Source organism: Manacus candei, unplaced genomic scaffold, assembly GCF_025592945.1.
Source record: "Manacus candei isolate 608988 ecotype Guabito, Panama unplaced genomic scaffold, ASM2559294v1 h1tg000018l, whole genome shotgun sequence".
Taxonomy (NCBI): Eukaryota; Metazoa; Chordata; class Aves; order Passeriformes; family Pipridae; genus Manacus; species Manacus candei.
This window is the reverse complement of record NW_026138066.1, coordinates 15,387,425-15,413,141: the sequence shown is the minus strand read 5'-3', so window position 1 is coordinate 15,413,141 and position 25,717 is coordinate 15,387,425. Positions and strand designations below refer to the sequence as shown.

Below are 25,717 nucleotides of genomic sequence, written 5' to 3'. Positions count from 1 at the left end.
AAAACATTTAACAATGCAATGCTGCAAGCAATGCTACTTGCTATCTTGACATTTTTTCACTGTGTCCATGAGATAAATGACTTCAGATAAAAGACAGAGAATTGTTAATTTACTTTAAACTTGTGTAATAATAGTGCAAAAAATGAACTTTTAGTTAAACTTGCTTTCATTTTTCCACATATATGGCTTAATGTGTAATTATAAAATTGAGTATTCTATTCTTGCATATCTGTATAATCGCTCACATATAAAAGCTTTTTTGCATTTTATGATGGAGAAAACAGGGCTGCTGCCAAATACAAAGAAATTAGTTGACAGATGTGTCTGGCTTCTTTTCCTTACCATGTAGGAGTCTGATGAAAGAAAGTTTTCTAGTATGTAACTACAGCTTTTGGTTTTCTCAATGATGCATTTAAATAACCCAGTACAGTAATTATTTTTATTATTAATATATTTCTAGGGGATCAGTCCTGAACCTATTCATCTTAAGATTTTTTCAGCTAATGTTGTGAATCTGACTCTTGTGGATTTACCTGGAATGACAAAGGTAGGGTGCAGAATCCTTCTTTTCTGGCTCACTGTGAACGGTATTTTTGAACAAGGTGTGCATGTTCACTCTTTGGCATTATCCTGTATTGTTAGATAGACAGCTTTCCTCAGGTTTAAATAGTGTTATATAAATTCAACACATCACTGTCTTCTGGTGTGAGATTTGGGTCTGTGATGCTCTTTGCTGATGTAAGAAGTAGAGTTGCTTAAGGTCTTCCTCTTTCTATATACAACCCATTGGAAGCGTTGTGTGGGCTGCACGTTCCTTTTCAGAGAAGAGGTAGCACTCCAAGTCTCAGAGCTGTTCCTGCAGGTAGATGAGCATTTGAAAATGTTTTCCACATTGCTCCTCCAGAAGTTGCCATGTGTGTTTTGTGTAAGAAGTTGTACAAAGTGAGGATACACTAGAGGAAATGTTGAGGTCCTGTTTGTTCAGATTTTATATGGAATCATTTTCTGTGACACGAAGATGACAAGATGACTACTTTCCCTGCCCACGCACATCCCCCTGACTCTGCCAGTTGTGCAGGTGGTTCTTGGACACCAAGTCTCACACAGGCATGAACACACAATTTTGAACAGTTCTGTTTTGCTTTTCTCTAGGTGCCTGTTGGTGATCAGCCTAAGGACATTGAACTTCAAATAAGAGAGCTAATCCTTCAGTTCATCAGCAACCCAAACTCGATTATCCTGGCAGTCACAGCCGCTAACACAGACATGGCCACCTCAGAAGCACTTAAAATAGCACGTGAGGTGGATCCAGATGGTAAGCACCAAAACTGGATGCTGTAACTCAACTTATTCTTTAAATTAGATCCTAAAGTAAAACTGAAGTTGTTTGGGCAAAATGTAGTAAGAAAAGCAAATGTCACCACGTTTCCTAGAAAATACGATTTGTATATTTTCTTAAAGGCTTTTTGCTGCAGTGTCTGCAACTCAGGAAATGCTGGGATGAATTAATATCTGACAGATTTCTGGCTTATGAACATGTAGTCATAAGAGCTACTTCTGTTTTCACAGCAGCAAATGATATTACAGAATATTGGGGGTTTTCAGAGTTTTAGTAGTTTACAGAGGTCTGTTAGGGCAATTTCGTGTTTTATTGTTCAGTGAGAAAATATTTAGTAGAGAAAATACACCATCCTGTTCTGCAGCTAGCAATTGACTGTCTAGCTGTTAGTTTAGTGACTTTAGTAAGATTAAGATTAATATATACTGTTAGTATCCATTTTTATGCCCTGCATTTATGTGACAGAACTGACTGATTAGATTTAATCTAAAAAGAGGATTATCATTTTATATTTACCTCCTAATTACTTTGGAACAGATCTGAAGCTGCTAGATGCCTGCTTTTTGCTTTTGGAAAGTGCTGTCAGCACCATTGACTAACAAATGGCACTGTGTGATTTGAAAGAATATGGAATAGTACACCTGGAAAATAGATATACAGAAATTAGGCTAAAATTTAGTGTTTCTTCCTGTAAACATTTATTGTTTATTTTCAAATTCCAAATCTGCTTTGGCTTGTCTGCCACATAACCTCTGCTGGCAGTCTGCTTAGTCAAATTTTCCTAGTTCAAGGTAGCAGACCTCTTTTAATTTATCCCTGTAAAGATTATTGACTGTGTCTTTTGGATCACTTCCTAGAATTCTGAAACTTAAAGGTCTGGAGCGACAGATCATGTTGCAGGTTCAGTAGGAGTAGTGGTATGTAAGGAGAACTTGAATTACCAAAGTAGTTAGCCTCACATGAAAGTTTCAAGACCCAAGAACTTACTGATTTCGCTGAGATGCTGGTTTATTTTTTTTTTTAGACTCAAAAAGTGTGTTATATTTTAACGAAAAAGTTCTTGGCACTTTTTTTCAACCCGAGAGCTCAGGAAATATTAAGGTCCCAGACAAATCCTGTGCATATTAGCCTCCTTCCTGGTTTAGATGTGCAGTATTTACCTATCTAATGAACTGAGGTCACTTTTTTCTTTACTTTGCTGTATTATGTGTTTTAGTTACTCTGATCAAAACAAAGCATCCCTGCGAGTGTTTTTTCCTTTTGGTAGGTCGAAGAACCCTTGCTGTTATCACAAAGCTGGATCTCATGGATGCTGGCACTGATGCTATGGATGTCCTCATGGGAAGAGTGATTCCAGTCAAACTTGGCATCATTGGAGTAGTGAATAGGTCTGTCTGGGCATGTTGGTGCTATTTTTAAAACGGTGTTACTATGAAGTAATGCTTTCAGCCTTTTTAACCATGAACATAGTTTTAAGAATAAGGTGAGAGTGTTGAAATAAACTGAATAAGCAAGCGAGGAGCTTGTCGCTCACTTCTCAAAAGCCTTTGTTCTTCCACTCAACCTTTGGAAAGGAGTAGAAACACTTTTTCCAAAAGAACTGTAGTGTCACCACTTCTTTCCACTGTTGTTCTTCAGCTTGAGGAATGCTTCTGCTCAGCTGTTCACATTAGCACTGATCCAGTACAGATCCCGTGTACATTAGTGCTAACTGCATATGGCTACAGCACTGCTCACTTCAGTTTTTGCTTTAGCAAGGCCAAATCTCATGTGGTTTTGGTAAAAGCATTGCTTAGTCTGTGTACAACTGCTCCCCATACTGATTTGTTGACTATGCTGCCTGGAACAAAAAAATAAAACCTTTTGAAGTCTAAAGAAGGTTAGTTATGTGTGTAAAGCAAAAAAATCAGTTGTTAGATGTCCTGTCCAGACAAGCAGAAATGTGAAATTTTTTTACTTTGCATCTGTTAACCGGTGTGCAACTCTGCTTTTTCCCTTCAGGAGTCAGTTGGACATTAACAACAAGAAGAGTGTGGCTGATTCCATTCGTGATGAGTATGGTTTTCTCCAAAAGAAGTACCCTTCCCTAGCCAACCGAAACGGAACCAAGTATCTTGCTAGAACACTGAACAGGTATTACTCTAACCTGTAAACTGATGTGTTAGAAATAGGTGCAGACCTTTCTTTTTTACCTTTAGTTTCTCTTTTGGTGCTGTAGAGCATTGAGGAAAACTCTGATTCCAAACTTTGATTCTCAGTTTTTGAATTTACTGTAATTTTTCTGAGAAAATGTTTTCCTTTGGTGATTATTTTTGTCTCTTCTCTGTTCTGATGGAGATAATAATACTGAAACCTTTCCTTCCTGCTAATGAGGGACTGTTTTCTATTTTTAGACTACTGATGCATCATATCAGGGATTGCTTGCCAGAACTGAAAACCAGAATTAATGTTTTAGCTGCTCAGTACCAGTCTCTACTGAACAGCTATGGGGAACCCGTTGAAGACAAAAGTGCTACTTTATTGCAGCTTATTACCAAATTTGCCACAGAATATTGTAACACTATTGAAGGAACAGCAAAGTACATAGAGACTTCAGAGCTGTAAGTATCGAATCTTTTCCTAGAATACTGACTGAGTAGTTAGATTGACCCAGTGCCTCTTACTGGCTTTCATTGGCAGTAGTATTACACTGGAGCATAACAGACTCAAACATATTTTGAATCCAAGCAACTGTAAAAACTGCTAGCAATTAGAGCTTTTTTCTTGTTTGCTGCTTCAGTTGCTATTTTACTCTTTCAGATGTGGTGGAGCCAGAATCTGCTATATTTTTCATGAGACCTTTGGAAGAACTTTGGAATCTGTTGACCCGCTGGGTGGCCTTAATACAATTGATATTCTGACTGCCATTAGAAATGCTACCGTGAGTGTTCTTCTGTATATCTAAGTGTTGTGGCTGTATGTTGCATAGGAAGATAAGGTTTCAACAAATTTGTGCTTCTTCAGTCCTGTGAATTAACGATTTCAGCTTAATGAGTTAATATAAAGAGGCTGAATCCTGATTTTTTAGTACTTTAAGTGGAAAAATTACAATATCCAAATTTGGAGACATTATTCTGTATGGAATGAGTTTAATGTGAATGGTTACATCTTCTTGCTGTTATTTACAGGCTGAAATAAAGCACAGGCCCAGCTTTGGCAGCTCTGTGCTGAAGCTGTTATATATTACAGAAATGGTGATGGAAGACTACCTCTGGTCTTATATTGCATTTAACACTTCTGTTAGTTATGACAGCTCAGTCTGAGATGTATGGGCTAGGACACAGATATTTTAGTTCCATATAAGGCACACAACTTTGCAATGGTTCAGTGTTTGCATGACAGATTTGGTTTCTTGAGAATATGGGAATTGGTATTGCTAAGAATTAACATAGTAAGCTCACTTTTAAATTTTGTAGAATATTATATATAGAATGTTCACTCCTTAGAGCTTGACTTTATGTGTCAGACATGTCAGTCTGCTTTTGTCCTGTGTCCTGTTGGGTGTGGATAGACAGTCAGGTTTCTTCACGGTCTTGGAGCTTGTGAGGTGCTCTGCAGCAATGATCTGTGTGCATATTCTATCCTTCTATAAATGTAAAATTAAAAAATAGTGTTTAGTAACAAGAAAGAAGTCATGTTTTTATGTGACATATAACATCTTTGTGTTTCTTAAGCTCATTTAATTAAAAAAAAAAGAAATTTCAGGTAAAAAATGTTTTGTGTGTAGCTAAGGATTAATCTGTATGGTGATAAATGAAATTATCCCAAACTCTGTAAATCAGTGACACTGAAACCCACCTATCTTGTTGGTGTGGTATTGTATGCCCAGGAGTGTCAAATAAATAATGGCAATATTTCTCTCCAAAATTAATAAGAAAATGTCTTTGCCTCTATAATAAATTTCAATTAAACTTGGATCCACAAATGTGAAAAGAATTGTTCAGAGTTGTAAGCCTAGGGTGACAGGAGTAGCTGGAAATCTCCCAAGATTCTGTAAGGATGCTTGTTAATCATTGTTTAACACAGGGTTTGTCTTAAAGATAACAACTTTATAGCTTTTATTTTTAATTATTCTTGTAACAGATCTTGAGACCTGTTCTGAGTGTTGGGTGTGAGCACTGTGACCTGATTTATTCTGGGCTTCATCAGATGCTGCTTAGGAATACATCTTGTTTTAATTCACAGTTTAGCAGCTTTTTCCCTCCTTTTGAACCAGGGTCCCCGTCCTGCCTTGTTTGTTCCTGAAGTTTCATTTGAGTTGCTGGTAAAAAGGCAAATCAAACGTTTAGAAGAGCCCAGCCTGCGCTGTGTGGAGCTGGTTCATGAAGAAATGCAGAGGATTATCCAGCACTGTAGTAATTACAGTACCCAGGTAAAAATGCACGTTTTAGAATTAGGTTTGTAATCGTTGGTTTGTCCCCCCACTTGCTTAAGAACTTTGGGAAGTCATATCAAACAAATTTTTGGTTTGTTTTCAGGAATTACTGAGGTTTCCTAAATTGCACGATGCCATAGTTGAAGTAGTAACCTGTCTTTTGCGTAGAAGACTTCCTGTCACAAATGAAATGGTAATTTTCCATCTACTCTAATTTTACTGGTAAAAATGTGTGGTTTTTGGAGCCTTGTTGCTTTTGTTGGTAGTGTCAGGAACCCAGGTCTTTAAAGGAATCTTAACTTATATTTGTTAAATAGCTAGTTATTTAACATCTACATGATTTGAAACTTCTTCTATATTAGAATATTGATTCAGAAAAAGCAAAGGGGTGGGGGGATTCCTCTTCAGCTTATTGTCCCCTTTGACAATTTCCCAAAAAGAATTTTACTAAAACTTCAATTCTACATCTCCTAGCCTCTCTGATATAGTGTATTTCTCTCCCTGGTAACAGAAGCTGTGCATTAACTGTGAAGTTTGGGATGCAGTGATGAAAATTAAATTATAGACCTTATTCTGTGTGTTTTGGGGACTTGTAGTGCCCTTTAGCTAATGAGAACTAAAAATTCAACTTCTAGCTTTGAGAAAAAATGTTTTAATATAAAAGTCTGATTTGGGCTGCTTGTTGGGGAGGAAACAAAGTGTTTCAGTTGTTGACTCTGATGTGAAAAGCAAAATTTGCTTTGTATGCTCACTATCCCCCATAGTGAGCCATCTCCCACTGGTTCACATGTTATCTGTGGTTTTTATATAGTTTACACTCATTAGATTGTTGAGTTTTGGTTTTTTTATTGCTGGAGAGGGGTTAGCTTGATGAAGGTAACAAGTTAAACTGATGTAACATCCCAAGTGGCTGAAGGACTGAATGAATTGTGATGAATAAATGAATTCTCGCCTTCTGGATCAGAACTTAAGTGTCCTTGGGCAGTGAGAATGGCTTTTGCTATGGACAGTTAGACCACACTTCCCAGCACTGTAGATCATTGCTCCTCACTAGCATTAGATTTGCCAACAGAATTTTTGAACTGTGAATGTCATTGCATTGCAGGTTCATAATCTCGTGGCCATTGAGTTAGCTTATATCAATACCAAACATCCAGACTTTGCTGATGCCTGTGGTTTAATGAATAACAACATAGAGGTGAGAAAATACATTTTTTTGACTCCTTTAAATGAAAGCAAAATTGATAAAATAACAAATGATAACAAATGCTTCAAGTTCTTTCATTGAAACACATTTCTACATTTTGGGGTATGAAAATGTGATATATTACAAATATGGTGTATACTCTCGTGATCTGTGGATTTGTTAGATTTCTGTTACATTGAGGAACAGTGGTTGATGTTTAATTGAAAGAATTCTGCCTGTTTTTCAGTCTGGAAAATAAGACAGGCACCTAATTGAGTACTGGCTATTAAATGAAATTTTTGTAAGAGGAAATTTAAAACTGTGGTTGTGAACTACCACCTAATGTTGAAGTAACTGCATTTTGTCTCTGACACAATGTATCAATAATGTTCCTTTCATTCGTGAAAGGATAATACAAGTATTGTTTTGTCTGTTCAGATTCTAATTTCTGCTTGCTCTTGGCATTGTTCTTGAATCTCTGTGTTACCAAACTTCAGTCTCTGTAAGACATTTTCTCCATCAGCCTCTCATCAGTAGTTCTTCTGTTTTTCAAGCCCAGCTTTGATTAATAATACTTGTTGCTGTCATCATCCTGTACAAGCAGTTCTAGAACTGTTCTGCTGGATGGATTCTTCCAATCTGGTTTTGTTGCAATATTTCATCCATCTGGCTAAGAGCTCACTAATACTCTGTGTTTATCCAACACGTTGTTTTTATATCACAGAATCATAGAATGGTTTGGGTTGGAAGGGACCTTGAAGATCATTTAGTTCCAACCCCCCTGCCATGGGCAGGGACACCTTCCACTAGACCAGGTTGTTCAGAGCCCCATCCAACCTGGCCTTGAACACTTCCAGGGATGGGGCATCCACAGCTTCTCTGGGCAACCTGTGCCAGGGCCTTACCACCCTCACAGTAAAGAATTTCTTCCTAATATACAATTTTAACTTACTCTCTTTCAGTTTGAAGCCTTTCTCTCTTGTTCTGTCACTACATGCTCTTGTAGTGTTCTGTTTTTAAATGTTTGTTAAAATTTAAACTCTTTATTTTTAATCTTTTACTTTCTTCTCTGCATAAATCTTCTTTTAACTGGGTATGCAATTGAATTTGCCTTGATAGACTGCTCTTTAATCTAGTTCTGAAACAATGTGTATGGAAACAATGTGTATGCTTTGAGTACAAATGTCAAGACTTTGTGAAGTTGAACAAGAAAATTATTGTATTATCATGTGTTACTTAAACTAGTTCTTTCCTAACATTTTTCTGAACATCACATGGAATTTTTGAAGAACCAAACCATGTAAAACACCCTAACCTTATTTACTGGACAATCAATTCTTAATTTCAAGAAAAATGAGATCTTTTTGTCCTAGTTGCTTCAAATCTTGTTTTGCTATGAAGTGAATTTTGCCTCCTTCTTCCCTCGGGCTAATCATGTGCTGGCCACGGAATCAAATCCTTTAGATTACTTTGAATATTTAATGTTTAGTGAGAGCTGTAGGGGTATTTATGCTGAGCCAAATTGTGTAGCTTTGATGCTGTTTTTTAAAGGCTCAGGTTTTGATTATGGAGCGTGTTGCAAAAATTTTTGCAAAACTTTTTATAATGAGAATTTCGTTTTGACCAGGTAATTAAAGTAGTTTTATCCAAATAACCAAGGTTTCATAGGACCATAGTATTATTGCATGACACTGGTCGAGATGAAATTACTAGTTTTTGTCTCTAAAATGTTAAGTCTGTAAAATATGAATCTTGCCTATGTGTTGATACAGAGTAATACATAATTGAGGTCTTGCTGGATTGTTTTTAAAGGAACAAAGGCGTAACAGGTTAGCTCGGGAATTGCCTTCTGCTGTGCCACGAGACAAGGTAAGTAAATGTTGGATTTTTTTAGTTATTCATTTATAGTTTAATGCATTCTCCTTGATCCAATCTAAGTATTGGAAACTTTGATATGCTACCCTAGTAACAGTCTTGGGAGCTTCCAAGTATTGACTTTTTTTCCTTCAGTTTCGTAAGATAAAAGCAGAATGTCATTTTCTTATAAAGATGCAATTTTTTGGGAGGTTTTAAATCTGGCATTTCTGAAGACTTGTCTATAAATTTAATGTTACACTTACTACTTGAAGGTCATCTGAGGTAAGGGGTAAAATGCCTGCAGATGTTAAAGATGGAGTCAGAACTTGCATGCTTAAGTTTATAGCTGAGATACACTGATTTCTAAAGATTAACAAATGATTTAAAGTATCCAGTGTGCCAACATAATGACTTCGTGGTTGCTTTTGATTTTTTTTTTAAGTCACCCTTAAAACTGCAAGTTATTGCAGCCTTGCTTTCTTTGGGAGAAGATGGTGGAGGTGACATTTTCAGTATTCTGTATTCTATCTCTGGAGCTTGCTTAATTTTACCAGGTTTTGGATTAGTGCAATGACAGGTACATACATGGGTGGAAGAACCAACCAAGTGTCGTGGAAAATGTTGCCTGGCTGTAGAAGAGTGGTCTGACAATAAGCTGGAATTTTAGACAGTTATTTAACATTATGTGAAGTATTTAGTATTCGAAGATACAGAGCATAGTTTAAACTCCTCACAAGGTTGTAACAGGAGTTTCTACAGCTGACAGAAATTGGTTCATTAAGGTTGCTAGCTTTAAAAGTGAGACCAAGTTCCAGAATGGATCTAATACTGCCTTTATTCAGTATAAGACAACTGATGGACAAACTGGGAATTTAGGGTAGCTATCTAGAGATTGCGTTCAGTGCTCTTTGATCCTTCTTTTTATTGACTTCATCTTTATATCATCAGTGTAGGAACTGAAATGAAATTGAAGGTCAGATAATTCAAAAGTCTCTTAACTGTCTTGAAGATGCCCTTTTTTTGCTTTTTTTTCTGCTTATATAACAGTTATTCTTGCAAATTCAAAATACTTCTTTTCTGGATTTTGAAAGACGCTCGTAGGTAAAAGTGTATGAAATTTGCTAGGTAGATTTGGTGGTCTTCAGTTGAATTTTTTTTTCCCCCCCCTCCCTGCATTTTTTACCTTCCTTAGTCTACTAAGGCTCCAGGTGCATTGCCACCTGCTTCCCAGGAGACTGTTACTGCTGCTTCTGCTGAGGCTGATGGCAAGGTCTGTCTTGATTTCTCCTCTAAGCACTGCATGCACGTTTCTGTTGTGGTGCCCCGCAGAAAGGAAAGCAGTTTGGATTTAGCACTTTGTCACTGACACAGTTACCCTCCCCACTATGGACTACTTGGCACTGCTGATTTCAGCACGTGCAGTGGCAGGTAAAGATGTGCCATGAGGTGGCAAAGTCACTGCTTTCTGTTTGAACTCTTGGTTGCAATATATTGTGGTGCAAGAATGCAGCATAATTTGCCTCAAACTGTCAGTAGATTGTTTGGTGCAACAGTATTGTAATCAAAAGTGTTCAGCATGGTTGTTAAACTGCATGTTTTTAATGTGTTGACAGTTAAAGAAGGAGGACAGAAGATAAGCTAAAATGTGAGTTTCCTGCTTCCTGCAGGGAATCCTTACAGGCTTTGTTCAAACTGAACCTCCTTTGTGTTGTTTCTCATAATTGTTCAATCCCTGGTTTACTTATATTTGTGAAATGTGTTCTGCAGTGTTTTTTTACACTTCAGGTGTGATGTCTTTTGTGTTAAAATAACAGCTCATTATTACTGTGAAGGCTTTTTTGCTAATGGCTTTCGCTTGCAGTCAGAAAAGATGGGAAGTCACAAGTTTGTGTATTGGGAGTACCAAGAGGACTCAGGCTTTCTGCTTCACTGCATATGCACATTCAGCTTTTAATGCAAAGCTGCCATTTCTGTCTTCAACAAAGTGGTTAGAATAAAAATCTAGTCAATAGTAGAGTCTTAACTATTGTTAAAACTCAGTGTTTTAGAGGTTCTGATATGCTGTAAACATTAGAAAGAAATCAAGAGCTACTGTGAAGATACTGTTGTGACTTAGAAAGTTGCAGGAAGCTGCCAGATTTGGTTTGCATTTCCCATAAAATCTGTCCTATATTAGCTGGTGTCATGTTTTCTCTTGTGTAGCTTTGTTTCTGAAACTACTTTGGAGATAGACCAGGCTCCACAGTAATACAGAACGAGAGTGGCGTAGGGATTTTTGTCATTTTGAGTAGCTGTCTGGCAATCAGAAATAATGTAATGGAGCTTTCCTTGTCAGTAGTTCTCTCTTATTAACAGAGTTTGATTTGAATTCTTATAGTGTATTCTACAATGCCTCTGAACAGTTGTGCAATTTAAATAAAATTTCTGATGTGGACAGTTTAGCTGGGCTTCCTCTTAGTGTGCTACTGTTGCTATTCGGTTTTTTTGATATTCTATGCTTTGTTTCTCACTTTTTTTTTTTTTTTTTTAGATTTAAGATCAGCCTGTGGTGTTTAATTGTAAACACAATAGATAAATTTAGCTTTTTTCCTCCTATATCTGAAGGAAGACATAAATAATAGCGCAGAGCCTTGAATGTTTTTCAAACAGCAATAGATTTTAAAGCACAGTAGTAAATAGAACAGATATTAGGCTTATGGAAAGGTATGAAATAAAAATTGCTCCTGTTCCATATCAAAATAAACTGTTGGGTTTTTTAATACTAATTAACATATGGTGGATACCATCCACTAATATTTCTTTTGCCCAGTGATTCTCAATATTTAAGAGCTGGGTGATGTGTCCTTTTCTCAGGAGATCAGCGAGTCATTCCTTCTCTGGAACTTCCCACAAACTCTGATCTTCACTTCCAGAGGATGGAGATTTTTGTTTAGTTTTGATTTGGTACAAAAAAAGCCTTCTGTAAATTGAGGTCTGGCAGCACAAATGTATTCGTAGCTGTGGTACTTGGAAATAAAAATGTGCATGTTTTCTAGCTCTTATTGTAAGAAACTTCAGTTTGTATTTAGATGAAATACCAAAGAGTTTAAGTATTGCAAGAGCTGTGGTGATCTTCAAAACACAGTTTCAGGATGATCCTGAGAGAGTATAGGTTTTATTGCTCCAAGGATGTATGGTCAAAGTGGTAAAAGCCAAATTATTTAGGAAGACCACTCCATATTTCATAAGTTATTTATAGACCCTTAAAATGCTGGGGAGCTTCTCTATGTGAGACATTTTCATACCATTATTTGAAAGAATATGAGTTTTAAAAGCTTTCATTTTACTGGGACCTTGTGTCAGCTGTAAGCAGCAAAGGGAGAACAAAGGTGGGGAATGTGAAGAACAGAATGGTGGGAAAATACATATGAAAATCTCATTTTTACTGAGTCTTATCTGTAGTGATTTGATCAGACACTGCTTAACAGTGCCCAAGTTCTAATTCTCCAATGCTTTTCTCAATGTGCTGTTTGTGCAGGCTGCTCCTGGAGCAGCAGATACATCTCAGGAGCCTGGGACAGGCAACTGGAGAGGAATGCTGAAACCCTCAAAAGCAGAAGAGGTATCAGCAGAGGAAAAATCCAAGCCAGCTGCAGCCCTACCTGCTAGTCCTCAAAAAGGACATGCTGTAAACCTGTTAGATGTGGTGAGTCATGAAAGACAGGTACCTGTTCTTTGTAGCTCAGGCTCAGCAAAGAAAACATCTGAATTTCAAATCTTGTAACTTTGCTAGTAATATGTGATATCTTTGTAAAATAATTCCCATTACAGCAACAGGGATCTCTAGCCAGTCTCTTCTGCTTTCCTCCTTGCTCAGTCCTTCATCTCCCCCCTGCCCATCCCAGTTTCAACCTATGATTGGGATAACTGGCTTCCTTTTGCAAATCCTGTGCAAATGAACTTGTCTAGATCGTTCTTGTAGAGAAACAAATCTCATCTCAAATTCCTGCTCCTTCTTTGCTGAAGTTCAATTTTTATATTAGAGGAAAAGAATGAATTAAAGATAAAACTTAAATTAGATGGAGATACCTATGTTTGGAGCTTAGTTCCTTTAGTGAGCTTTAAAAAAAATGCAGTAGTGTTGCCCTCTGACCTTCGTCTCACAGATCTGGATTTTTATATGTCTCCAGTTTTATTTCCGAAGAATTAGAGGTTTGTTGCAAGACAGGTTACGTCTATCGAACTATCAGACTAAAAGAGCAATAGTTTATTTTAGTTTCCACAGTTTGAGTTTTATTTACACATGCAAATGAGCAGAATTGGTAAACTGAGGGTTTTATTTTTTTACATAGCCTGTACCTGTTGCACGCAAACTTTCTGCCCGTGAGCAACGAGATTGTGAAGTGATTGAACGACTTATTAAATCCTACTTCCTTATTGTCAGGAAGAACATTCAGGACAGGTAAGGCAACTTTCTAGAAATATTGAAACCATACAAATATTGTGGTATCTCAAGAGTCATACATATTAATCTTGTTATTTTTATCATGTTTTTGTTAGTAACAAGAGAGAAAATATATTTATTTTTTAGAAGGGAGAGCAGCAGTAAAACTTGAGCCTTCATAGAACTGAGAAGTTTGAAGAAGCACTTGCTTTCTCTAATGGTTTCAGTTCTGTATAATTTTAAGTAAAAGGTTTAATTATTTAGGAGATGCCTGCTCTTCTGGAGGATGCTTCAATTCAGATGGATTATTTGCAGCAAATTATTGCAATGAACTCTAGGTGCTGTCTAGCCCTGACAGAACTTAGCTTTGCCATCCTGTCATTCAAAAGGGAAGGTCAGATAGGAACTGCTGTGGCTGACCTTTCCAGTAGTTGGCTATAAGAATGGAAATAGCACAAAGAGTTGTTTCTGCTGTCAGCAGAAAAATTTTGCTTAAAAATTGTCATACTTTCTTTTAACAAAGAATGATATAAAACTTTGCTTTGCTTGTATCTTTGTGGAAAGACCTAGCTTTGTATATATTTAGATTTTTATGTATGTGGGAAATTTTGGGGGAATACAGGAATCTGGAAACCAAAGTTTATAGCAGATTAGAGAGGCCATGGAAGTTTTAGTCTACCCAATAAACTAGTATCCTCAATATAATTTTTAGTATTTGATGACAGGGAAGTGCTATGTTTACCTTAATGTTTCTGCAGTGTTAGTACTGTGTTACTACCTTCTTCAATCTGGAGCAGACCTGGTTTTGAATAAAGACATAATCTTTATGTTCTTGCAGTGTGCCAAAGGCAGTGATGCATTTTCTAGTGAACCACGTGAAGGACACTCTTCAGAGTGAGCTGGTAGGCCAGCTGTATAAATCCTTGTTGTTGGATGACCTTCTGACGGAATCAGAGGACATGGCACAGCGCAGAAAAGAGGCAGCTGACATGCTAAAGGTAGGAAGAAGATCAGGAGTTCATGGCAGTAGTTCACCATATAAATGTGAGATTTTTGGAAGACTTTTGCCTTCCTTTTTTCTTTGCTGCTTTTTTAAGAATATGCCAATGTATTACTTCTCTCTGCTAGAGGGATTAAAACTAATATGTGACCAGAAAATATTATGTAGATCGAGTACTTGGGGAGAAGTAACTTAAACTATATTTTAGGCATAAAGCAGAAGATCTAATCTGGCGTTATCTTCCATTATACATTTGGTTTTAATAATGTGCTTTTATTTAATTTTGTAGTTTTAAGTAGTGCTCTTTTGGGGGATTAAGCTTACAGTGTTTTAAGTGCCATTCATGTGTGTCATGCAGAGCCTAATGGCCAATGGCTGGTGTCTCTAGACAGTGCCTCATAATGTAACAGTGAGAATGTTTGCACTCACCTATGGTGACTCTGTGTACATCTGTATGACAGTCCTGATGACATGTCCATGATAGTGAACTCTTCATTTCTTCATTGTTCAGTTATGTAGTGTGTCAGTCTCCACATCACCTGCATCAGAAATCTGCTGCTTTGCATTCAGCTGCATAGAAAAGGGTCCCTCTGCCAGTTCAGCTCACTGAAGAAGTACCAAGAGGTGCTTCTCTTTCATATGCACTGTGGTCAGACAGTGCCTATTTGAGACTGGATATCCTGACATACCACTTCTACAAACTCATAGCTCAGATTTCTCCAAATTTGAGTAATACTTTAAATAATGTCAATATTAGTTGGTATTATGAGTTTTTAAATCTGCCGTTTAGCAGACTACACTGCAATGAGTGCTACAGAATGTTAAAAGTCATAAAAATTAGGTGCAGATTCTCTTTTATTTTGAAGAGGTTTTAAAACATTAAAATTGTGTGTGTTGAAAAAGCCTGCCCTTCTTGAAAATTTAATGGGTTGCCACTCATTTCATAATGAAACTGATTAGCTTAAAATAAGTTTTTAACTTTACACTTCCTAGACTGCTGCTGTTACCTCCCTGAGAAACCTCTACAGAAAAACTAACCAGCTCTGGCTTCTGTGTGTTTGTGTGTGCAGGCCCTGCAGCGAGCCAGCCAGATCATTGCAGAGATTCGTGAGACACATCTTTGGTGAAGACTGTATCAGCCACACTATTTATATGCATTGGAGGTTACATTGGCTTGAAAATTGCTAGGCATGGTATACGGAGTAGAATTTTTATTTATGAACTCTTATTTGTGTACTGCAACTGTGTAAATCTGCTCATGTAAAGACAGTTGGTTTGATTTGCAAACAGGACAATATGCTGTATTTTGCAAAAGAAGTCGTATTTAATCCACATAATAAATGGCTCTAAATGTTTCCTTACCAGCTTTCTGGTGCAAATTAAAGCAGACCAAGTCTTCTGTCTCAGTGACAGTCTCATTTGAACTTGGGGAAAAAACGTTCAAGTTCCAGTGCCTGACTTGCTAAACAGGTTGCCTGTGGTTAAGACGGCCGGTGTAGTCTTGTGGCATAGTTTTAAGCTGCTTTTACAATAGAAGTTTAAATACTGTGAAGAGAAGAAAGCACCGAGTATTTCCTTTCATGAATATATTGCATGCACTGTGACAGATGGAGGTATCAATTTTATAGCACAGTAGACATGTCGACTGTATTACTATGTATGTGTGTCCACATTATTTTTTCCCCCAAAATGTTTAAACTGCAGACAAAACGTTGAACTTGATTTAATGGAGTATCATGTAGGAAGAATTAGCCTGGAGCTTGTGAACAATAGCAGCCTGCTAAAAAGTGGGTGCAAAGGTTTTCATGTGCACTGGAGCTTGTGTATGAATGCTGGGGATTATAATCAGGTACAAGGACATCTCCCCCTTCCTCCCCCCCGGGACCAAGCCCCTGGACCATCCCATAGTAAATTTGTTCTGGCAGAACTGAAAAATAAAAACGGATTTCAAAACTGTAACGGGATAATAAGTGTTTCTTTTAAAAACAGATTTAAGTTGGCCAGGGAGAAGGGGATCCCCAAAACTTCTTTGAATTTTGGAATGTATGACAGTATGAAAGACAGTCTGTGGAATTGGAATATTTATACCAGAGATTAGAGGTGCTTTTGAGGAAATTTTATTGTGCTGTAAGTAGCGCTTTTTTTTTTTTTTTTGGAGGACAATCGTAAAATAATGAAATTTTAGGTTGGAAGTTAAGTTGATTTTTTTTTTCTTCTGATTATAATTCGTACAGATAACTATTGATCACACTAGCCTTTATAAAGTAAACATTTTAATTTTTATGAATAAAAATTTATTTAAACTTCAGCCAGCGCACTTGCATGTACTTTTCAAGCAGATTCACTCTTTTTGTATAAAGTGAAAATGTTTACTCTAGTGTTGCTGATATTTTATCTTTAACACAACTTGCATGAAAAATAGGACACTGCCCTTAACCTCCATGGCTTTGTGGTATTGGGCCAGTATAATGAGGTTTTTTTTTATTACCAAATGCACTTCCTTCTGCCTTTAATCAGTTAGAAATAGAATTCCTTTTGTAAGCTGCTAAAGATTGAAAATTTAAAAATTCAGTTTACAAGAAGCTGTTTAAAAATGCATCTTTCTTACGGTAATCCTCAGTTTTGCATCAATATAAGCACAAGTCTGGCAGGTGCAACTTTTGGATACTTTATGTATAATCTGAGATAATTCACACAGAAATATATAATGTATTTTTAAACAGCCTAAAAAGTCACGGTGTATGTATTACATGTAATGAATACAAAGCAAGTAATTTTAACTTCTTGCATTGTGTCCAGGGATGGTAGTTCTCAGATTTAAGAAATGTGACTGAAGTGCAAACCACTTTTGTAATCAGCTTTGGTGATCAGTGGAAAGTTTTAATAGTTTTGTCAAAAGCATTTCATTTCTGTTTGGAATTCACCTGACACCTCTATCACCTTTTACTTTCAACACATAAGAAGTATGTTTTCAACAAGGTAGTGCCGTCCATAAGTGAACTGCTACCTAAGCTTTAACTCCCAAAGTTCAGTCAACAGTCTCTTGTGAAGAAGTAATCTGACTTGTAAGTTTTGAAATGCTGCCTAAAGCAAATGAATTTCATTTATTTAAGAAATTCTTGCAAGTGATAACCTGGCTCTGTAATGTCATGTAAAATTTCCACAGTGTAAATTTGGTTTCTGAAATGTTACAACTTCTTTTGTTTTAAATTTCACAAAAAGTTTCAATTTGGTAATGTTTTGAGTGCCAAGAAATGAACTTGATTTGTAATCCTTAATGCAAGTCTTTGAAAGTCCACGCTGTAACAATCCTGTTATTTAATAAACAGATAATACACAAAATGAATTATCCCAGAAATAGTTTTGAACTGAGTTGTAGTTCAAGTGACAGGACTTAGTTAAAAGTGTAACTGCCTGTATTTGTACAGCCATACTTAAGTTTGCACTTGCTCTTGTTCAAGTCTACATTCTGACTTCTTGAAGAGTTGCATAACTAATAGTGTAGACAGGCTGCTTGTGGCTGTTGCTAGGTTTGAAATAAGCTGTTTTCTGGAATTGAACTAAAATACTTAAAATGCCACTGTTGCTGCCAGCACTAAAAGAAATAATGAGTAAACTACAGAAAAAAACCTAATGAGGTCAGCAACAAAAACCTCCCAGTTTAAAATGACGGTTTGCAGCTGCCTCCTAGCCCACCTTATTTAATTTAAGGTTGAAATAATTTTGTCATTAATGCACAAATTTTAGATAACTTAAAATAATTTGCTCTACGGTGGGGAAAGAATCATGGAGGGGAGAACCACTGTAGCCAAGGTCAGATTAGTAAATGTCTGACATTAGTACCTGAGCTGTGTGGTACTCCTGTAACTAAAACACAGTGTACCAATGTGAACAGTTTGTCAGGGTTTAGTAGTCAGGTTCAGATTTCTCGTAGTGGAATAGATGGGCAAGGCGAGGGTGTCTTTGTGCTTCAAACCTCATTCTGAAGTAAACAGAGCAGACCTTGTGTAAAACCTGCCTTTACTCAATGCTTTATAGACTACAGCAGGGCAAACAACTTGGCAGTCTGTTGTGCCCCTGCCCTGTTGGTAATTTGAATGGAATTATCTTGAGTAATTTTTTTCCTATGGTTTTTTATCCTTCAGCTGTGAGGGTGATGGGTAGCTGGTGTTTTCAGGAGTTACTGAAGATCTCCACTGTGTGAGCTTTTTATTGCAAGCCAAACTCTGTGCTTTGAGTTGAGAGCCAGATGATTGATTCTTCAAAGTGTAAAACCATTGAATATAGTTTTGTGCTCAGTGGCACTGAAGGTGCTTTCATGCTCTGATAGCTTCATGTTTACCTGTCCAAAAAAATTACTTTTTGCACTTTAGAATCACACATTTGTAGCCATGTTAAATGCTTTAACATTAGTTACTACTTGTTCACATTTGAACAAGTTCTGTTTCTGATTACCTGAGCATATCTGTTTTGGGGTATAGAATAAATAAGATCAGGCTAAGGAAGGATACTTGATTTTTCTGGTCATCCCTGATCCTTGGCCCAAGTGTTCAAGTGTGGTAACCTTGTACAGTCATATCAAGTAGTGGTTGTATGCAGCTGTTTCTTTGGAAAGAGTCAGGGAAGGGTTTGGTTTGCTAGGAATTGGTCAAAAGGAAGCACAGACTAAATTTCTTAAGAATTTATGGGTGTTACTAAAAGCCTTGTCTGCAAAGAAGTGACTTCCCCTTTTTTTAGTTTGTATTTGTAAAAATGAATAAAATCCTTTTAGTAACTTATTAAAAGTGGGTATATGTGTGCATCTGCACCATTTGGTAATCAGGGAAAAAAGGCAGGAAAGAGATCAGACACGAATCGTTATTAATTTCTCTATTCTTGGGATTTTATTTCCTGTAACCAGAAAGAAACTATCAAATCTGCTCTGTTGTTTTTCTCTGGAGGCAAACATGGCTGTCTATTGGTGTAGTTTGTTCCCACATGCTTCTGATTTGCACTAATGCTTCTGTTGTTTAAGAAACAAGGCAGGTATATTGGGTGGATGCACTTAGCCTTCCCTTCTCCTCACCTTTCTCCTCCACATGCTTTCTCTTAAGGTAAAGTTAACAAGCAACAGAAAGTGGTCTGGGAGCTAAGACAATGTATAGAGTGCTTGTTTTAAGGTAGAAGTGACTCAGCTACGTTTTTTCTTTATGAAACAGAGACGTATCATTATAATTTATAATTTCCCCATTCCTCTCATAGGCTGGGTGGTTTTAAACCAGCCTAACTACCATGACTTATTCTGACAACAGAAGAGATGGTGCTGAGTGACCACATCCAGGAAGGTCAGATTAAGATCTTGTGGTATAATATATTATATTGCAACTGACTGTAGAGGCCAAAGAACTAGTGCCAGGATATACCTTTTATCAAAGATGGCAGATAGCAGGGATGCATCCAGTGAATTCAGAGGACCAAGAAGTGGAATGAGCGTCACTCACCTGGTAAGTCATACTATGCACACAGAAGGCTTAAAAGGGATTCATGAAGTTGATTTAAGCTTTGAGAGGCTCTATACTTCCACATTTCAAAAAGTGATTTTGCTGTGCATTCCCACATGAAGGCTGGAAAGCTTTGGTGCAATGTGCCCCCAAACATAAATAACCAAGAAGAATCTTATTAGTGCTTAATCATTCTTTTCCTTTATTGTGAATTTTCTGCAGATTCCTTCAAAGCAAACCTGTTCTGAACAAACATTGCAGGTTGATTGCAGGTTAGTTGTCCTTGCCCACTGGCACAGGTTTCTCTGGTAGGTGAGCACACATTGGCTGTAAGAAGTCCTGGGTTGGAGGATGATTTTGCTCATCTGGCTGTGGGTTCTCCTGTGGAGTGACCAGGCACTGTTCTCCTCCAACACATGGTTGTTAAAGGAGGGGAAGCCTCCTTTGAGATCCAAAGATCTCCATCTTTGGACTTTGAAATGAATCTTTTCCTTGTCTTCTTGTGCAGCTCCTCTTAGGAATGGTGCTTTGAATAAGGCAGAATATCTAAAACCTCTTTACTGGTATACCTCAGCTGCTTTCTTTGAACTCTGTTGGTGCATTTTGAAAATCGATGGTATTGGGCAGTTTGTGTGTAATAATGCACAGGACAGAAACATCTTCAAGTATGTCTTCAAGCCACAGAGCTGAAATGACCTGTTGTTTTAGGGAGATTCTCTGTTGTCACAGCTGCAGCCATTTTATAACATAGTAATTTTTCTTTCCAACCCTAAGTAATGATACTCCATTCTTGAGAATATGCTGTCCGAGAATAAGAACAGTCTCAGGATTAGTTACACGATTCCCATTTATTGAAACTCCTCCATCTGTAATTTTCTGGTACCTTAAAAAAAAAACCAAAACAAAAATAAATGGTAATTGCAAAAGGAAACTACTTATTGCCATTAAGTATTGAAAGTCCACTTAAGGGTTTTTTTTTCTTAGATCCATAATTGAGTAAATTTTAATTCTCTTGCACTTCATTTTCAGTCCAGGTCAAGAGTGATTGAAACTAACTTTAGCCTCTACTACTCTAATTCTGTCTGAGAGGTGTAGGGAAACCTAGGCTGTTGCTTCAGGTTGTCCCTTGATCAGGTGTAGATTTTACAGCTGAGGTACATAAGGCTGTGTTAGCATATACTTCAAAATGGAATGAGGTTGTATGCTTGCCTCTTCTTTAATGCTGCTATGTAGATCACAGCCTGTTTCTGCTTGATTTGGCTGTCCTGAACATTTAACTTCTGACCCCAGACTGCTACAACTGTTTAGGTGAGTAGAGCACCAGGTGAGAACTTACCCACTAGGTCCATCTGGAATGGCATTTGCTTTGCGACACAAGTCAAGAACACTCATTCCAGGTTCAAGCATCAGTTCAGCAGAAGGAGCTTGTCTAAAAAGTTCCTGTAACTCTAGGTCAGACATCTCTTCCAGAGCCTCCACACTACTGTAATAAAGGGCCTTAGTGCACCTGAGAGAACAAAGATCATTCAAAATACAGAGCCAGACTCATTTTCACACAAAGTGCTATTCAAACAAGCAGAGATTCCTCTCCCCAATTTCTCCTGAGTCCACAAACTAAGAGAATTACTTAAAATGCACCCCCTGCGGATTTTTTTTATATCCTTAATGTATTTTTAAGTCTACAGAATTATTACATTTTTCTCTTTTAACATCTAAGCAACAACTAAATACATTTAAATAGTCTCTGAAAAGAGAATCATTACCATTTAAAAAATCTGAAACAAAACTGCTTGACAAAACAAACTTCACCTCTTAGCAGATTCTAGCCCCTCTCTGCCATGGACAAGCTTGGTTACTTCTGCAGCCAGTCGTTTCTGAGGGCCCCATTTTTCAGGTTCTTTAGCATGCATTTCCATGATGTGGGCAATCTCCTCAAGAGGTAGGAAAGTGAATAGTTTCAGGTATCTACGAGCAGAGAAAAAAATTTTGTTTGTATAGCCATCATTACAGATTTCCTGCCTTTGTCATTCAAAGTTCGTTAACTCACTAAAATGATTCTTAATCCATTTAAAAAATCCATATGACAGATATTTAATTAATCCTTAATTGTGTGAGTTATAGTACATGAATAGAAATAAATGGTATGTTTGTCCAGAGGTGGGCTAAGTTATGCTACTACTAGCTTTGAATAGGTTTATGGAACTAGTAATTTAACCAGGTATATGAATTTTGTTCATTCTGTTTTTCTCCTCTGCTTTAGTTTTTGCTTTAACTGCTTTCAACAGTGACTCAAAACTGGTGCCTGAAAACCTCTACTTTGTATACTTGTATTTATATTCCTTGTATGATCTCTGCCAAGAGTTTAAAATGGTATAGCTTTCTCTCCTTTTTATTTGCACTACTGCCAGTAAAGACATTGCCAGTGTCAGTGCCTCCTAGACATGTTTTCATCTAGGTCAATAGTCTCCAAAGTGGGGTGACAGCAGCCTAGGAGGCAGGCAAGACCACTGGGGTACAGGAGGAAAGTATTAGAAGTTCAGTAATACTACACTTCTATAAAAAAATAAATAAATATACATGTATTGGGAGTGAATGCTTAAAATTTCTTTCACTGATAAGAGCCTGTGATCAAAAAAGTTTGGAGATCACTGATCTACAGTTAATACAATCATAAATATTAATTTCTTGGCTTTTTCTTAACAAGGCAACATTCAGATCTGTTTAAGGATATGCAGATTTGAATGTCATGCAGTTGCAGTTCTAAAAGCTGAACTCTGTGTGTTTATAACTAGTTAAGCAGCTTCTCACAATTAGAATGTGGTCCTTCTGGATACCTCATTCTAAGTCAAAACTTGTAGTAATTAATATATATTTAAGTGCAGTTGCTTATTAACCAGCAGGAGAGACTTGACTGATGTTGAGATGCTCAGTACAGAAATTAACACACCTTGTAAGACAGAGTCACCCCACTGGCAAACAAAATGCACTGTGCTTCACCTGTTTGTTCATGCACCTCCTAATTTTCTTATGCATATGACGGGTTCCACTATCCTATATACTTAGGAACCAGTTATGCTTGTTTATTTAATGAATGTACAGTTATAATTAACATATACTTCTACATGGAGCTGGTGTTGCACATATCCAAATGAAACAGTTACAGAGAACAGTTAGGATCATGTTTTAAAAACAATGATAAAAAGCAAAATGAAGAACAACTTACTTTTCAACTACGTTATCTTGTTGTCTGACAAAAAACTGATACAGCTCAAATGGAGAAGTCTTATCTCTGTTTAGCCAAACTGCATTTCCAGCAGTTTTTCCCAGTTTATCTCCAGTAGTACTGGTAATAAGAGGTACAGTAATTCCAAACACATCTGTTCCTGTCATCCTAAGACAGAAAAGATGCACACTGCTTGTTAAAAAAAAAAAATCACATCTTGGTAAAACTGACTAAAATACAAACATTCTGCAAGGTCCTATCCTTAATATAAAGCAGTTAAATAAGACAGGGAGTGAGGAGCAAAAGATGCCTGAAGAGATGTTCTGAAAAGAGTGCTTTAGGGAAAAAAACAAGTTTTGAAGTTCTTTTATGTGTATCAAAGAAGTTGACATACTCAAAGCAACTTGAGCAACAGCATTAGCAGGTTCATTGTGCCCGACCTCTTGTCTTCTGCCCCGAGTACTAATCGAAGCTGCTGGTGTGGCTGGGACACTTGTAAGGCTTTTCTTCTGTGCCCATTCTCTGTCTTGTAATAATCAAGCCCGTACTGAAGTAGAAGCTCACATCCTCACTGATTTATACTCCTGCAAACCTTCTAAAACTCGCACTAAATTTGGTGGGTAAGCAAAAAGCGCATCATCGTCACATCTCATTTTATTTCTGAGAAGGAATGAAGCAATCTTGACCAATATACGACAACTACCTCTACTTCAGTGTGATCACACCAGGATCTGTGTGCTGGCAGAGGACTTGTCCTGATTTTGTCCCATGCTTCAGGGTATTTGATTTTGGTTCTTGGATCCACTAATAAAAAATCCATCCTTTTTGTTAAGAATTCACTAACAATTCATAGAAAACGCTTAAACCCTGGCCAAAATGTACATATGTGTCAGGCTTATGGTCAGGCCAATTAATTATTCCTCTCAAATCGCAGTTTTATGTAAGGCCAAATCTCTTGAGGGTTGACGTCTGCTCCTGGTGCTTTAGCGACTGTCAGCACCAAGTCGCACAGCATTTGGTCACAGAATCAACTGGGTTGGAAGAGACCTCTGAGATCATGAAGTCCAACCTATGACCACCTCATCTACTAGACCATGGTGCCACATCCACTCCTTCCTTAAACACCACCAGGTGACTCCACCACCTCCCTGGGCAGCCCCTTCCAATGCCTAATCACTCCATCTGTGAAGAACTTCTTCCCAATGTCCAACCTAAACCTCCCCTGGTGCAGCTTAAGACTGTGTCCTCTTGTCCTGTCACTTGTTACCTGCGAGAAGGGGCCGATCTCCATCTGGCTACAACCTCCTTTCAGGTAGCTGTAGAGCGCTACAAGGTCACCCCCGAGCCTCCTTTTCTCCAGGCTAAACAGCCCCAGCTCCCTCAGCCGCTCCGCACAGGGCATGGAGTCCAGAGCCTTCCCCCAGGCAGATCCACTGCCCTTCTTTGTACCCGCTCCAGCACCTCAACATCCTTCCAGAGCTGAGTGGCCCAGAACTGGACAAAGCACTCGAGCTGCGGCCTCACCACTGCCAAGCATTGGGAGAATCTCTTCCCTAGTCCTGCTGGCCACACTATTCCCGATGCAGGTCTCCCGGTACCCAGACCACGCGCACCACCCCGGCCCCGGCCCCGCCGTACTTGGTGACGAGCTCGTAGCCGGACATGATGTTTCCCATCTGGTCGTGGCCCCCCAGCTGGATGCGGCAGCCGTGGTGCTGGTGCAGGTGCAGGAAGTCGTAGGCCTGGAGCGCGGGGTACAGGAATTCCGCCAGGCTCATCCCGTCGGCGCTGCGGAGGCGCGCCTGGCAGCTCTGCCGGCTCAGCAGCGTGCCCATGCGGAGCCGCCCGCCGGCCCCGCCCAGGAACCGCAGCAGCGGCTCGCGGCCGAGCCAGCTGGCGTTGTCCAGCAGCTCGGCCCGGCCCAGCCGCCCGGCCCCCGGGTTCCAGAACAGCTCCCGGTGGTTCTGGAAGAGCCGTTCCAGCCCCGCGCGCAGGGCCCGGGCGTGCGCGCGCACCGTCCCGGCCGGCAGCGGCTCCCGCGCGCGCTCCCGCCCGCTGGGGTCCCCGAGCCGCGCGGTGGCCCCGCCCACCACGGCGATGACGTCGTGCCCCGCGCGCTGGAAGTGCAGCAGCGCCATGACGGGCAGCAGGTGCCCCACGTGCAGCGAGGCCGCCGTGGGGTCGAACCCGCAGTAGGCGGCCAGGGGCGGCCGGCCCGGCGCCAGCAGCGCCGGCAGCTGCTCCTCCGCGCTCTGCGCCGGGAACACCTCCTGGAACAGCCCGCGCTCGCACTGCGCCGCCAGCAGCCCGCCCGCGCCCCGCGCCCGCCGCGGCTGCTCGTGGGCCCGGCGGCGGGGCGGGAGCGGGGCCCGGCGGAGCCCGCCCCACAGCCCCGCCACCCGCCCGCACCGCCGAGCCACCACCGGGGCCGCCATCGCGCGCGGGGCACGCCGGGAACGCGCGGGGAGGGGCTCCCGCAGGCGCCGACCCCGCCCCGCGCGGGGAGCCGGGATGGGATGAGCGGGATGGGACAACCGGGATGGGATGAGCGGGATGGGACAGCCGGGGCGGGATGAGCGGGATGGGACAGCCGGGGCGGGATGAGCGGGATGGGACAACCGGGGCGGGATGAGCGGGATGGGACAGCCGGGGCGGGATGAGCGGGATGGGACAGCCGGGGTGGCATGAGCGGGATGGGACAGCCGGGGTGGCATGAGCGGGATGGGACAGCCGGGGCGGATAACCGGGGCAGGATAAGCGGGATGGGACAACCGGGGCGGGATAAGCGGGATGGG

General features: G+C 39.5%; 2 protein-coding genes across 6 annotated transcripts in view; one reads left to right on the top strand and one right to left on the bottom strand.

Moving 5' to 3' along the window:
• DNM1L (dynamin 1 like) overlaps positions 1–16,178 on the top strand; it is a 36,056-nt gene extending 19,878 nt beyond the window's left edge. For 3 of the 5 annotated variants that reach the window (XM_051784546.1, XM_051784545.1, XM_051784549.1), the window contains 15 exons: positions 461–547; positions 1,153–1,315; positions 2,607–2,727; positions 3,341–3,472; positions 3,733–3,939; positions 4,139–4,259; positions 5,595–5,750; positions 5,857–5,946; positions 6,859–6,951; positions 8,752–8,808; positions 9,989–10,066; positions 12,314–12,481; positions 13,128–13,237; positions 14,058–14,217; positions 15,290–16,178. In XM_051784546.1, the coding sequence (XP_051640506.1) occupies positions 461–547; positions 1,153–1,315; positions 2,607–2,727; positions 3,341–3,472; positions 3,733–3,939; positions 4,139–4,259; positions 5,595–5,750; positions 5,857–5,946; positions 6,859–6,951; positions 8,752–8,808; positions 9,989–10,066; positions 12,314–12,481; positions 13,128–13,237; positions 14,058–14,217; positions 15,290–15,346 (1,800 nt within the window). In that variant the 3' untranslated portion in view covers positions 15,347–16,178. The remainder of the gene's footprint in view (positions 1–460; positions 548–1,152; positions 1,316–2,606; positions 2,728–3,340; positions 3,473–3,732; positions 3,940–4,138; positions 4,260–5,594; positions 5,751–5,856; positions 5,947–6,858; positions 6,952–8,751; positions 8,809–9,988; positions 10,067–12,313; positions 12,482–13,127; positions 13,238–14,057; positions 14,218–15,289) is intronic. The other 2 variants (XM_051784547.1, XM_051784548.1) reach the window with 1 other exon arrangement.
• A 3,696-nt stretch (positions 16,179–19,874) lies between these two features.
• On the bottom strand, positions 19,875–25,636 carry YARS2 (tyrosyl-tRNA synthetase 2). The gene is made up of 5 exons (XM_051784659.1): positions 24,561–25,636; positions 22,923–23,090; positions 21,509–21,664; positions 21,036–21,206; positions 19,875–20,582 (listed from the first exon to the last, which is right to left on the bottom strand). The coding sequence occupies exons 1-5, from the start codon at positions 25,634–25,636 to the stop codon at positions 20,423–20,425; spliced, it is 1,731 nt and encodes a 576-aa protein (XP_051640619.1). The 3' UTR covers positions 19,875–20,422.
• Positions 25,637–25,717: the final 81 nt, after the last annotated feature.